Source organism: Eucyclogobius newberryi, unplaced genomic scaffold (assembly GCF_026437365.1).
Source record: "Eucyclogobius newberryi isolate DKJ021-1_F unplaced genomic scaffold, fEucNew1.0.hap1 SCAF_7, whole genome shotgun sequence".
In the NCBI taxonomy this organism is placed as follows: Eukaryota; Metazoa; Chordata; class Actinopteri; order Gobiiformes; family Gobiidae; genus Eucyclogobius; species Eucyclogobius newberryi.
The window spans coordinates 31,966,961-31,983,234 of NW_027316389.1; the positions used below are offsets into that span (position 1 = coordinate 31,966,961).

The following is a 16,274-nucleotide window of genomic DNA, read 5'->3' on the forward strand; positions in this document are numbered from 1 at the left end:
TATTGTATTATTGTTTAGTATCGAAATATACATATTTTGCAGGCTTAAAGTTACTCAAGCTTTTTTCAACATGCTCATTAGGAGAAAGCTGATATTTTAGAAACTTTGACAAGATCTGTTTGCAAATATATGCGGATGAGTTACACGTCCATGAAAGTTAAGTAGTGTTGCTTTAAATACAACTAAATAGGAATGAAAAGACTGAAAGTAACGATTTTATCCCCACATTGAACCCCGCCCACTCCCTCCCATTGTAAACTAGCACCTCCTTTATACTCCTTGTACTATAGCGTGTTGCCCATCCGCAGAGAAACCTTTCCCCAGTCTTTAGTTTGGCCCCTCAGAGACCCCCTCGGAGACCCCCTCAGAGAGCCTGCACCCCCCCAGAGCGCTCGGACACCAGCCTCTCGCTCAGCTCCCACAGGCTGGCCGCGCCCGCCTCGTCCTGGGCCTGCAGAGAGGGCAAGCAGCGGAAGCAGTTGTTGAAGTACATGGCTCCCAGGCCCTCCAGCTCCGGGGCCACCGCGCAGTACACCGTGGTGGCCGCGCCTTGTTGCTGCGGAGACAGAAAGATAGAGAGTTAGTGATGGAGGCGTTGAGATAAGTATGGAGGTTATTTCATTATCAACGCTTTTATTTCACACAGATTTTTTTGCGTTTGAATTATGTGAATATTTAATGACACTGGACAGTCGCCTCCATGAGTCCAGAGAAATACAAAGTTAAAACAATACTTTGGAACATTCTCCAGGGAGTTGTGGATTATTATATCTAAATATCTAAAGGAACAACATTTCCATGGAAACAAGCAGGAGGCGGCTCCTCCAGGCCAAATATGAGTCAGGTTTGTGGAGAAGCAAGTCTGCTCAGTACAATACAATCAGTACAAGTATGATAAAAAACACTGCAAAAATATTGATTGCATATAAAAACATTCTTTTAAATTTCAGTGTATGAAATGCAATAGACTTTAGAATTCAGTGTTGGAAAATATGGCTACGTTTTGTTTTTCTTTTTTTTATTAAGTGTAAAAATGCTCAAACGTCCATGCATATTAAAACAAAAAGAAAAAGTACATAAAAGTATGATTTATAGGCAGTACGATTTTTGTACTGAATAAAAAAACCAGCAACAACCACAACAACAACAACAACAACGACAACAACAACAACCAGTATTTTAACAAACCAAATTGTATATATTTGTATACACTGAATTTCAAAGGATTGTATTTTTTTCAATGAATATAAAAACTAATTCTAAAAAAAATTCAGTGAACATAATTCAAATAAAAAAACAAAACAATAATCTCCATAGATGAGGGGACTAGGGTTAGAGCAATGGTGAAAGGAACTAGGAACAAGGAACTAGGGAGCAAGGGCCAGCCAACACACCAAGTGAGCGACCAAGGACACATCGAGAAAGGGACCAAGGAACAAACGGGACTAAACTGACACACCCCAAACACGAGCGCGGAGACCAGGAACTACAAGGAGACCAGGAACTACAAGGAGACCAGGAACTACAAGGAGACCAGGAACTACAACGAGTGGACTACGGTTCTGTCCAGAGAGGTCTTGACCTCATCCATTCACAGGACGGACTGAGAGGACAGGGACACGAGAGACACGCGCTGGAGCAAAGCAGCTCAATACTGTACATATATTTATAAAACAGTATATTTATTTATTTGGATATGGGACCATGTCAAAGCAGAACCAGCGTCGGTCCAGACGGGAATCACCAGGACAATCACAGCTTTTCAATGTGTCCAATGTGTCCAATGTGTTTTGTGTTTATGGGTCGTCCAAGAAGTGTGTGAAGGGAAAGATGTGCACAGCTTATGGAGCAAAGTAAGAAACACATTTATGAACGATATTACTTTCTAAACTAATAAAGCAAAACACTGGTTATACAATCGAGTAGTCTGGTAATGGAATAGTTGTTTTTTGGGACTGTACACATTTCTTCAGCTTTATCTCAAAAATAAATAAATAGTGGCAGTAAAAAAAAGCCAAAACTTATTCGGAAAATTGGAAAAAAAATCTACTGACAATGTTTTTTTTTACAATCGATTGTGTCAAAATTAGCAAAAAATAACAAATTGAATCCTGTCACTAAAATGTAAGATTCAGTACAATATCTAAATTTATATACATACATTTTTAAAAATGTTTCATAATATCTTAAAATGGAGTCTAGAATAAAGTTGAGCTGAAAATGAAAAATTCACAAATACTGAATCAAATGAATTAGGAGTAAATTTACAAAAAATAAACAAGATATCTGAATTATTTCCCATTTAATTCTCCACACACACAACAAAATATACATATGTTTGTGCATTATACAGACAGTTTAATAAATATAACTTTGCGGGATATGTGCAGCCCAAAAGTACTTGAAACATATTACTTACATCACGTGTTTTGCTTAATGGCCAAAATGAAAAGGTTCTGGTTAAATTACTTTGAAAAATAAATGTGTTTCTAACTTACAAAAGCTCAACCCGTCTAATTAACCAGATAAAACCACAACACAGGTTTAAATCCACTCACTCTCCTCCTCAACAAGTCATTACATATTTAACTTTATACCGGTTTAACTCGCTCTCCTTCAACTCCAGACGTGTTTTCTGTCATCTCGCTTTGGACACGACCTGCTCCGTTCTACACGCCCGTCCTGTCACTTTGTAATTAGCCTGGATGTTCTCAGTGAAACAGGGGGAGGGAGAGTTTAAAGAGCAGCAAAATAAACATGTCAAATGGAATTACACACATAACCAGCTCGCTCAGACGCCGAGCTTTCAAGTGCTCAAAGCTCCTGCCACAGCCTCGCGCACAATCCCAGTCCAGGGATTGAATGGGAGTCGAGGGCGGCGGGAACGCTCGCTCGACTAAAGACGAGCCCCGCGCTTCGATTCAGGGACTCAAATGGGGAAACAATATGACGATCTGGCGCAAAAATGGTTAAAAAGTTTTAAAAAATCGTTTTAAACTGAGCAGTTACTCCCAAAACTGCAGTTAACGTCTCATTTCGGTTATTTTACATATCAATCCCTGTAATTCTCATCAAATATATAGTCAACTAATTATAAAATTGGATCGACTACGACGCGATCAACCGATTAATCGACCAAACGATAAAAGGAATGGTTTTGGAAATTGGGTTTTGTGATATTTTCAGAATAAAGGTTTGCAAACTAAAGTATAGATACAACATATACAGTACAAACAGAACAACGGAGCATAACTAGTAGTGTAAAGTTATTCAAGCAAAATCAAAGTCAAAGAATCACTTGCACTTTTGTAAAATTTCAGGATTTAAACACGCCCAAGACCGACATTTTAACGGATTAACAACCACGTGAAAGTTTGAAGACCTCATGGAGACCGTCATTCTCAGCAGAACTCACTATATTGGCAAAATAACTGCAAGCGTTTCCGTTTTGCTAATTGCGACTATTCAAATTCCGATAGATCATTTGGTTGTCGAGTACAAAGTCAGCGACGTGCAGTGAACGTACGCACGCATAAACGACCCGCACGTGAAGCCGACTGAACAGCTTCCTGCAGCAGATGTGAAACAAACCGGGGAAAAAAGACGCACAAGAAATGCAAATACGGAGATTTGTGGAAATGTTCACGAGTTAAGTTGTGCCAGTAGGCGTCCGGCAGGCGGCGAGCGCCGCGGCGAGCAGACTGAGCGTTTGAAGTCGTGTCGTGATGAGAGAGACGCGAGTTAACAGCCACATGAAACGAGAGCGCGTCCCCTGCCGCCGCCGCCCGCCCGTCTCACCTGCCCCGGCGCCGATAACTCCGTGTCAAAGCTCTATCAAAGAGCGACAAATGCCAAGCCAGTGTCTCCGGCTCTGAGCTTCACAGGCGGCGCCGGCGTGAGTCATCTCGCCCGGCGCACAGGCCATCTTGATGCCGCTCGCCTCAAATGTTCTCGGGTCGTCTGAAGATTTCGGACTCCGCTTGAACTCGGCTGACTTTCAGAGCAGTTTGTTAACGGCGCCGTTCAAATGAAAGTCTTTCAAGCTGCAATCCAGATGCACCAACATCACCCCCCGTCTTCCATATTAGCATACGTTTAGCCTCTGACGGAATATCTTAACGCGCGCAATCATCATCTGAACGTGTAGCCTCAGTTTAGGATATAAACTCATGGGTTAAATATCGGACTGAAGTTTAACATTTGATCAAGAAACAGTCTTTCTTGTAATCATCATTTTCCCAGACTAATTACAGTTTGCACAGGAAGCATTAATGGAGCAGAAGTTGGAGGCTGAGCGCCATGCTAGCTCAGTGTTAGCGCCTGTACTTCCTGTCTAATAATGGGGTTTTTCGCTACGTCAATCCAAAAATAATAAATACAAGAAGAAGTTGTGTGTGGATGACTCTGACGACATGTTTAAGACTTTAAGACTCCACAAGGACTCTTTCAAATGGGAGCGATTTGCTAACGCTGCTAACGCTAATTCAACTGTTTAAAATCTAAATGAAAATCTAAAAACAAAAACAAATTAAAGTAATGAAAAAAAAATGGAAATCTTTACAAAAAAGCAATCAGACAGTCTTGATTGTTTATTTTACATTTTACATTTTGATAAAAGTTAGCATTAGCTGTGAGAAACGGTGAAATTCAAGGCGATATCAAACGAAGGAGCTTAAAAAGTAGGGTTTTTTAAACGTTATTCAGCAGGTAAAACCACACACATATCTGTACGTGCATGAGCATGTGTTCACCGCACAAGCAACACCAGAGTACAATCTGACCAAAATATACAAGGGAACGTGTACATAGCGACGTCCTGATGCAAATATACAGTCTGTGTTGTAACGACGTGGTGTTGTGCTTCTTCTGCGACTTGTGACTCATTACGGTGTTGTACTTCTACGCTGAAGTGTTCGCCCTGGCCATGCGTATGATAAGCAATGACACAAATATCAAGATTCAAAAAAGCACTGCAAAAAATGTATATCTACAATAGTTAAACATGTAAAATTCAGAATATATTATAATCTTGGTGATTTTTGAAGGCTTGAAGTATCATTTATCTTGTTCAAGGCATTTCAATCTTCGCCTGATGGATATTCTTACCTAAAATAAGACAAATATTACAAAAACAAGTACTTAGTCCCCATGAATCTTCTGATTTAAGTTTGTGAAAGTAACTAATGCAGATGATCATTTTTTTGCAATGTGTTTTAGCAATATGACGAACCAAAGGAGACACGTACACACCTAGATGAGCAGTGTATTATGCCACCTCTAGTATTCAGCCCAGATACTTTGCAATAAGTAACGACCCCAGTCTTCCTACTCCAACACCCGAGGACCTCAACACCCGAGGACCTCAACACCCGAGGACCTCATACTCAGACACCCGAGGACCTCAACACTCGAGGACCTCATACTCCGACACTCGAGGACCTCATACTCCGACACTCGAGGACCTCATACTCCGACACCAGAGGACCTCATACTCCGACACTCGAGGACCTCATACTCCGACACTCGAGGACCTCATACTCCGACACTCGAGGACCTCATACTCCGACACTCGAGGACCTCATACTCCAACACCCGAGGACCTCAACACCCGAGGACCTCAACACTCGAGGACCTCATACTCCGACACTCGAGGACCTCATACTCCGACACTCGAGGACCTCATACTCCGACACCCGAGGACCTCATACTCAGACACCCGAGGACCTCAACACTCGAGGACCTCATACTCCGACACTCGAGGACCTCATACTCCGACACTCGAGGACCTCATACTCCAACACCCGAGGACCTCATACTCAGACACCCGAGGACCTCAACACTCAAGGACCTCATACTCCGACACTCGAGGACCTCATACTCCGACACTCGAGGACCTCATACTCCGACACCAGAGGACCTCATACTCCGACACTCGAGGACCTCATACTCCGACACTCGAGGACCTCATACTCCGACACTCGAGGACCTCATACTCCGACACTCGAGGACCTCATACTCCGACACTCGAGGACCTCATACTCCGACACCAGAGGACCTCATACTCCGACACCCGAAGACCTCATACTCTGACACCCGAGGACCTCATACTCCGACACCAGAGGACCTCATACTCCGACACTCGAGGACCTCATACTCCGACACTCGAGGACCTCATACTCCGACACTCGAGGACCTCATACTCCGACACTCGAGGACCTCATACTCCGACACTCGAGGACCTCATACTCCGACACTCGAGGACCTCATACTCCGACACTCGAGGACCTCATACTCCGACACTCGAGGACCTCATACTCCGACACCCGAGGACCTCATACTCCGACACCAGAGGACCTCATACTCCGACACTCAAGGACCTCATACTCCGACACCAGAGGACCTCATACTCCGACACTCGAGGACCTCATACTCCGACACTCGAGGACCTCATACTCCGACACTCGAGGACCTCATACTCCGACACTCGAGGACCTCATACTCCGACACTCGAGGACCTCATACTCCGACACTCGAGGACCTCATACTCCGACACTCGAGGACCTCATACTCCGACACCAGAGGACCTCATACTCCGACACCCGAAGACCTCATACTCTGACACCCGAGGACCTCATACTCCGACACCCGAGGACCTCATACTCGGACACCCGAGGACCTCATACTCCGACACTCGAGGACCTCATACTCCGACACTCGAGGACCTCATACTACGACACCCGAGGACCTCATACTACGACACCAGAGGACCTCATACTACGACACCCGAGGACCTCATACTCAGACACCAGAGGACCTCATACTACGACACCCGAGGACCTCATACTACGACACCCGAGGACCTCATACTCAGACACCCGAGGACCTCATACTCAGACACCCGAGGACCTCATACTCCGACACCAGAGGACCTCATACTCCGATACGCGAGGACCTCATACTCCGACACTCGAGGACCTCATACTCCGACACCCGAGGACCTCATACTCCGACACCCGAGGACCTCATACTCCGACACTCGAGGACCTCATACTCCGACACTCGAGGACCTCATACTCCGACACTCGAGGACCTCATACTCCGACACCCGAGGACCTCATACTACGACACCCGAGGACCTCATACTCCGACACTCGAGGACCTCATACTCCGACACTCGAGGACCTCATACTCCGACACTCGAGGACCTCATACTCCGACACCCGAGGACCTCATACTCCGACACCCGAGGACCTCATACTCGGACACCCGAGGACCTCATACTCCGATAGTCGAGGACCTCATACTCCGACACTCGAGGACTTCATACTCCGACACCCGAGGACCTCATACTCCGACACTCGAGGACCTCACACTCTTGACAGAACCGTCCTTGTACAGAATTGTGCAATAATCTGTTGTTTAAAAAGCGTATCAAAAGCAAAAAGGGTTAAAGATGTGACGTCGTGTTCTTTTGCTGTGTTCTGTTCAGTGTCTTCATCAGCTGTAGGTTATTTGACCCTGTGCATGTGACCCCAAGCATATGTAACATTCACCTTTGACCCGGTTGTAAATACACCCACTGTAGAGCTGCTGTTTTTGGCCCATCCCTGTACATAAGCATTGTAAATATGGGAAACTATGCATGCAAAAAAAGAAAATAGCAATTCTTTCAGGTACTTTTATAACCTCAAGTTCTCATATGGCATGCACTTAAAAAAATAATAATATAAAAAGTAGAAAAAAAGGAAAACTAAAAATGACTTGATCATATCGTCAGGCAATACCCTCTCTTGGACAGTGTTGTAGAGTCGTCCCATTGTCCCTCCTGTGGGTGGTTCTCCTTTTGCCTGTCTCGTGTTTCTGCGCACCATCCGTGTCAGTGTGCTCAGTGTGTGCAGCTCCAGCGAGGGCTGAGGCACCGCCTGCTCGTACAGCTGTGCAAACCTCTGTTTAGGCTCAACACGAGCCGTGATGCGGCCTAGAAACAGTGGTCGATCATTTAAAAGGTTAAATGTGTTCTGATATGAATTATTTTAGATTATGTTAATCTAACAAGACTAATCATTTTGCACAAACGTTCAGAAAACATAATTGGGATTTTTGTTGTTGTTGCTGATCAATCAGAGCATATCATACAGTATTTATGGTTTTCTCTAATGAGAACTATACACATGAAGATGGTTTCCTGTTCTGAGAGCCGTCCCACACCAGGGGAGTACAGGTGGTGCAGTTTTGCCTCAGCCCTCTGTCCAGTTGTGGATCCTCACAGTGGGACTCCAAAGGGTTTGTAATTCTGTTTCAGGAATGTTTTTATTTCCACCTGTGATGTTTCAAATAGATGGAGGTGTCTGATTTTTAATCTGTGATGAAGATATTTTACATTTAATAAATAAGCAGTGAAACACATGCCCTCCTGTCTCAGTGTGTTGCCCTCAGCCGTGTGGAGCCTCTGGAGCTGACAGCTCAGCTGAGCGTTCCCAGTCCAGCTGTACAGGGAATCCTGGGTAACACCGTCCCCTCACAGATAAACAAGCTGTCCCTCTATTCAGCCTGACCAGTGGACCAGGAGCAGAGGAGATTAGCTCCTCAAACACTCAGCTCACAGAGCAGTGACACCCACATCATGGTTCAAGTAACCTCTGTCACCCTGTGCCAGGCACCTCAGGTCACACTGCAGTACACACACCGACTACTAGGTACTCTACAGACTGTGGTAACACTGCACTACACACAGTAAACCTGAACACCGCAGTACACACACTAAACACTGAGGTAACACCGCAGTACACACACTACACACTGAGGTAACACCGCAGTACACACACTACACACTGAGGTAACACCGCAGTACACACACTAAACACTGAGGTAACACCACAGTACACACACTAAACACTGAGGTAACACCGCAGTACACACACTAAACACGGAGGTAACACCACAGTACACACACTAAACACAGAGGTAACACCACAGTACACACACTAAACACAGAGGTAACACCACTTTACACACACTAAACACTGAGGTAACACCGCAGTACACACACTAAACACTGAGGTAACACCACAGTACACACACTAAACACTGAGGTAACACCGCAGTACACACACTAAACACTGAGGTAACACCACAGTACACACACTAAACACAGAGGTAACACCACAGTACACACACTAAACACTGAGGTAACACCGCAGTACACACACTAAACACGGAGGTAACACCACAGTACACACACTAAACACTGAGGTAACACCACAGTACACACACTAAACACTGAGGTAACACCGCAGTACACACACTAAACACTGAGGTAACACCACAGTACACACACTAAACACTGAGGTAACACCGCAGTACACACACTAAACACGGAGGTAACACCGCAGTACACACACTAAACACTGAGGTAACACCGCAGTACACACACTAAACACTGAGGTAACACCACAGTACACACACTAAACACTGAGGTAACACTGCAGTACACACACTAAACACTGAGGTAATACTGCAGTACACACACTAAACACTGAGGTAACACTGCAGTACACACACTAAACACGGAGGTAACACCACTTTACACACACTAAACACTGAGGTAACACCACTTTACACACACTAAACACAGAGGTAACACTGCAGTACACACACTAAACACAGAGGTAACACTGCAGTACACACACTAAACACTGAGGTAACACACACTAAAGACTGGTAAAACTGCAGTACACACACTAAATATGTACACCGCAGTACACACACTAAACACTGAGGTAACACTGCAGTACACATACTAAACACTGAGGTAACACCGCAGTACACACACTAAACACTGAGGTAACACCACAGTACACACACTAAACACAGAGGTAACACTGCAGTACACACACTAAACACAGAGGTAACACCACAGTACACACACTAAACACTGAGGTAACACCACAGTACACACACTAAACACAGAGGTAACACCACTTTACACACACTAAACACTGAGGTAACACCACAGTACACACACTAAACACGGAGGTAACACCACAGTACACACACTAAACATGGAGGTAACACCACAGTACACACACTAAACACAGAGGTAACACCACTTTACACACACTAAACACAGAGGTAACACCACAGTACACACACTAAACACTGAGGTAACACCACAGTACACACACTAAACACTGAGGTAACACCACAGTACACACACTAAACACTGAGGTAACACCACAGTACACACACTAAACACTGAGGTAACACCACTTTACACACACTAAACACAGAGGTAACACCACAGTACACACACTAAACACTGAGGTAACAGCACTTTACACACACTAAACACAGAGGTAACACCACAGTACACACACTAAACACAGAGGTAACACCACAGTACACACACTAAACACAGAGGTAACACCACAGTACACACACTAAACACAGAGGTAACACCACTTTACACACACTAAACACAGAGGTAACACCACAGTACACACACTAAACACAGAGGTAACACCACAGTACACACACTAAACACAGAGGTAACACCACTTTACACATTACCGTAAATGTGTGCTCAACATTAAATGTGGTAAATTGAATAAATATACTAAGTTAATAAGGTATTGAACTGGCCGGCGTATTGGTCATGTAAAGTGTATGTCTGAATCCTCCATTAGCCGGAGCGCTGATGCTAACACTGACCCAGAGGCAGCTGTTCCCTGGAGGAGCGTTAAGAACAGGATGGACGCAGTCTTCCGCTGCTCCTTCTTTCCATTACGACATCCATGTCATTTTAAATCTGGATCTGGCTACCTTTTCTTCTAGTGATGGCCCCTTGTCCCTTCAGGCCCATCACTCAACACAAGAGCGTGTCCAGATGCACTGAGGCCTTATGGGAAATGGTCATAATAAAGAGTCTTAAAGGTAAGTGAATTTAGGCTTGTAGAGGAAACAATGTTTATTTCTGTGAAGGCAGCACAACAGCTTGCAAATTCAGCAGAATCCTTCTGTCACATCTGGATATTTCAGCTTCGTGTCAAATCAGATCCTTAAAAAAAAGTTTTGGAAACAAAATGGTTGTGGCATTAATTTGATTGGCCCACTTCCAAGTATAATTGTTACGTATGTCCATTGTCTTAATAAATAATAAATAGTCCCAATTGTAAATGTGGATTCTGCTTTGGTGGCCTTGACTAGGGCCTTGGGTGGGGTTCACTGAGGACAGGGGTCAGACATAACAAGGGGTCAGACATAACAAGGGGTCAGACATAACACGGGTCAGACATAACACGGGTCAGACATAACAAGGGGTCAGACATAACAAGGGGTCAGACATAACACGGGTCAGACATAACACGGGTCAGACATAACAAGGGGTCAGACATAACAAGGGGTCAGACATAACACGGGTCAGACATAACACGGGTCAGACATAACAAGGGGTCAGACATAACACGGGTCAGACATAACAAGGGGTCAGACATAACACGGGTCAGACATAACACGGGTCAGACATAACAAGGGGTCAGACATAACACGGGTCAGACATAACACGGGTCAGACATAACAAGGGGTCAGACATAACACGGGTCGGACATAACACGGGTCAGACATAACAAGGGGTCAGACATAACACGGGTCAGACATAACACGGGTCAGACATAACAAGGGGTCAGACATAACACGGGTCAGACATAACAAGGGGTCAGACATAACACGGGTCAGACATAACACGGGTCAGACATAACACAAGTCAGACATAACACGGGTCAGACATAACAAGGGGTCAGACATAACACGGGTCGGACATAACACGGGTCAGACATAACAAGGGGTCAGACATAACACGGGTCAGACATAACACGGGTCAGACATAACAAGGGGTCAGACATAACACGGGTCAGACATAACAAGGGGTCAGACATAACACGGGTCAGACATAACACGGGTCAGACATAACACGGGTCAGACATAACAAGGGGTCAGACATAACACGGGTCAGACATAACAAGGGGTCAGACATAACACGGGTCAGACATAACAAGGGGTCAGACATAACACGGGTCAGACATAACAAGGGGTCAGACATAACACGGGTCAGACATAACAAGGGGTCAGACATAACACGGGTCAGACATAACACGGGTCAGACATAACAAGGGGTCAGACATAACAAGGGGTCAGACATAACAAGGGGTCAGACATAACACGGGTCAGACATAACACGGGTCAGACATAACAAGGGGTCAGACATAACACGGGTCAGACATAACAAGGGGTCAGACATAACACGGGTCAGACATAACACGGGTCAGACATAACAAGGGGTCAGACATAACACGGGTCAGACATAACAAGGGGTCAGACATAACAAGGGGTCAGACATAACACGGGTCAGACATAACACGGGTCAGACATAACAAGGGGTCAGACATAACACGGGTCAGACATAACAAGGGGTCAGACATAACACGGGTCAGACATAACAAGGGGTCAGACATAACACGGGTCAGACATAACACGGGTCAGACATAACACGGGTCAGACATAACACGGGTCAGACATAACAAGGGGTCAGACATAACACGGGTCAGACATATCAAGGGGTCAGACATAACACGGGTCAGACATAACAAGGGGTCAGACATAACACGGGTCAGACATAACACGGGTCAGACATAACACGGGTCAGACATAACAAGGGGTCAGACATAACACGGGTCAGACATAACAAGGGGTCAGACATAACACGGGTCAGACATAACAAGGGGTCAGACATAACACGGGTCAGACATAACAAGGGTCAGACATAACAAGGGGTCAGACATAACACGGGTCAGACATAACACGGGTCAGACATAACACGGGTCAGACATAACAAGGGGTCAGACATAACACGGGTCAGACATAACAAGGGGTCAGACATAACACGGGTCAGACATAACACGGGTCAGACATAACAAGGGGTCAGACATAACACGGGTCAGACATAACAAGGGGTCAGACATAACACGGGTCAGACATAACAAGGGGTCAGACATAACACGGGTCAGACATAACACGGGTCAGACATAACACGGGTCAGACATAACACGGGTCAGACATAACACGGGTCAGACATAACAAGGGGTCAGACATAACACGGGTCAGACATAACAAGGGGTCAGACATAACACGGGTCAGACATAACACGGGTCAGACATAACACGGGTCAGACATAACAAGGGGTCAGACATAACACGGGTCAGACATAACACGGGTCAGACATAACACGGGTCAGACATAACAAGGGGTCAGACATAACACGGGTCAGACATAACAAGGGGTCAGACATAACACGGGTCAGACATAACACGGGTCAGACATAACAAGGGGTCAGACATAACACGGGTCAGACATAACAAGGGGTCAGACATAACACGGGTCAGACATAACAAGGGGTCAGACATAACACGGGTCAGACATAACACGGGTCAGACATAACACGGGTCAGACATAACACGGGTCAGACATAACAAGGGGTCAGACATAACACGGGTCAGACATAACAAGGGGTCAGACATAACACGGGTCAGACATAACACGGGTCAGACATAACACGGGTCAGACATAACAAGGGGTCAGACATAACACGGGTCAGACATAACACGGGTCAGACATAACAAGGGGTCAGACATAACACGGGTCAGACATAACACGGGTCAGACATAACACGGGTCAGACATAACACGGGTCAGACATAACACGGGTCAGACATAACACGGGTCAGACATAACACGGGTCAGACATAACAAGGGGTCAGACATAACACGGGTCAGACATAACACGGGTCAGACATAACAAGGGGTCAGACATAACACGGGTCAGACACAACAGTTAGACACACTGTTTTTTTTTACCACAATCTACAATCTAATTTGAAAGCATGTACACTTTCTCTGCTGTGTACACCTTCAATAAAGAAACGTATTATGCTTTATATATGCTATTTAGTTAGAAACGATTGGTAGAAAAATCTTCAGAAGTAGCGGACAATGTTTTTAAACTCAAAACATTTCGATTAGCTCAGAGTAATATAAAGCTTTTCAGCCCTGGTCCATCACATTGACTTTTGGATCAAAGTCAAAACACTTTAGAAACATTGTCCAGATGAAAAAAGCGTTCTACTATGGAATTCCTCGACAAATGAGCGATTACACCAATTTAGAAGCTTTTACATTCAAATTAAATTCAAATGAAATTGAAAATTGATTCTGAAAAATGTTTTTTTCCAGCTGAAGACAGGAATATCCAAACAGAAACTCTACAAACTAAGAGCTGCTCTGTATAAACATCTTTACAGTTACTGCAATATCCAATACAGTCACTGCATGTTTTGTCCACAACGCTGCAGTCCTAATTTCCTCCAGCATCCACAAAGAAAAGAACGCCTGAAGTATGTAGGAGTGACAAGTCGACAGCACAAAGGCGTGTACAAATCCCTTCCTGTTGTCCCGCGTCTTTTCTTTTTTCCTTCAAATTTTCCCTCTATTGTGCCGATAAGATCACCCACATGTCAGCCATCAACAGCCTATAGCCAGGGCGCCATTGTTCAAGGTGTTAATGCGCACTCCGCCATACCTCCACACTGCATGTTCGTGGAAACAATGGAAAGTAGAGAAACGATTGCAAAGGACAGCGAGAGGAGGACGGAGGAGGGGAGGATGGGATGGCGGAGTGGAGGAGGGGAGGGAAAGGTAGCGAGAGGAGGAGATGAAGAGCCAGGACACAAGCCATCCAAGGGGAAAACGACGGGGACTCAGAAGGACTTGCCCAGCCACTGTGAAACTATCTCATTTTGATCTTGCGAGAGGACTTCCGAAGTGATCCGCACAAGTTAATTATTTTCAGCTAATAAAAGCAACATATGCTAAGACAATAAAAGACCTTATTGGACACCTATTCATTAAAGGGGGGCAGTAAAAGGAGCAGGACACTGGTGCCGGGATTAGCTTTTAAAAGGGCTTTTCTCTGCCTGGAAATGGGCTTCCTTTAAGCATAGTCCACCGTAAAAGATGTGAATTATACATGAAGAGGTCGGCGGCTTTATTGGGCGTCATCTGCATTTTTCCCATTTTACCTGAGCACTGGACGGTGGCTGGAGGTTTGGAGGAGCTCAAAGGGAGGTGCAGTGAGACGGAGAGGGATTGGGGATATTGTGAAAAAAGATGTAGTTCTGAATGTCAATGTTTGAGACGGTGCACAGATTGTTTAGTCGTAGTGAGGGTCATTGTAGAGGTGGGACAGGTATCAGAAGGGATAATATCACCAGGGTTGTTCTGCCAAATATGCTCAGTCGAGTGTATAGTTTTTAACACTATAAACAGTATAACGTGATATTTGTGCACTTTTGTGGTTCATTTTGTGGTCCATTCATGCGTTGTGTGATACTTGAACCTCAACAAAGACATTTGCAGACACATTTTAGAACATTCCTGAAGTATTATTAAACATTCTGAAAATTGTTATCAAGATAATGCAAAAATATTTATTGAGAAAGTCATTTTTGTCATTGCCCACTCCAAGATCAATGATGAGAAAAATAAACTATAGTCTATATCTGCACGTTTCACACACTAGTGAAACTAGGATGAAGCACTCATTAATAATTAAAGTTGCACTATGTAACTTAGAGGATGGGGGATCGACCACCTGCTCGTTTCCATGGAGATGTAAGAGCATTGCCTGGAATGTTTTTTCGTTATACTGAAAAACATGCACGATTACTGTGAGCGGAGTCGCCTCTCCAAAGATCTGACCCGTAATTTGTCTTTATGTAGTTTAATGCCAAACAGTGGAAGATTCCAGGAAAAGTGATAGCATTGTCTTTTAGGATTTTTACACCCATAGGCTTTATTAGACAGAACAGCTGAGCGTGAAATGGGAATGAGAGAGAAGGGAGGACATGCAGCAGAATCTGGATTCAAACCCAGAACCCTGCGGCCGGCTGCACAAGTTTGTTTGATTTATTCATCTTTATTTACCCTTTATTTATCCAGGTTGGTCATTTACAACATGACCTGGTCAAGAGGCAGCAGCACAAAAAACAGAGCGACGGTGCAAACAATTCAAGATGACATTCAGATCAAACATCTTCACACGTTAGACAGTTTACAGTATAAAGACCTTGATTAAAGTGCGGAGCGTCAACCTTTTTTGCAGCTCATTCCAATCTTTGAGCGAGAAGTGCACTCTCTTGGAAAAACCACGGTGTTGCGAGTGTCGTT

General features: G+C 44.7%; 1 protein-coding gene across 1 annotated transcript in view; it reads right to left on the bottom strand.

The window, feature by feature from the left end:
• Nucleotides 1-360: 360 nt before the first annotated feature.
• Nucleotides 361-16,274, bottom strand: part of LOC140348511 (WW domain-containing oxidoreductase-like) — a 163,612-nt gene continuing 147,698 nt past the window's right edge. The window contains exon 4 of the mRNA XM_072434443.1: nt 361-556. Within this exon, the coding sequence (XP_072290544.1) occupies nt 365-556 (192 nt within the window). The 3' untranslated portion in view covers nt 361-364. The remainder of the gene's footprint in view (nt 557-16,274) is intronic.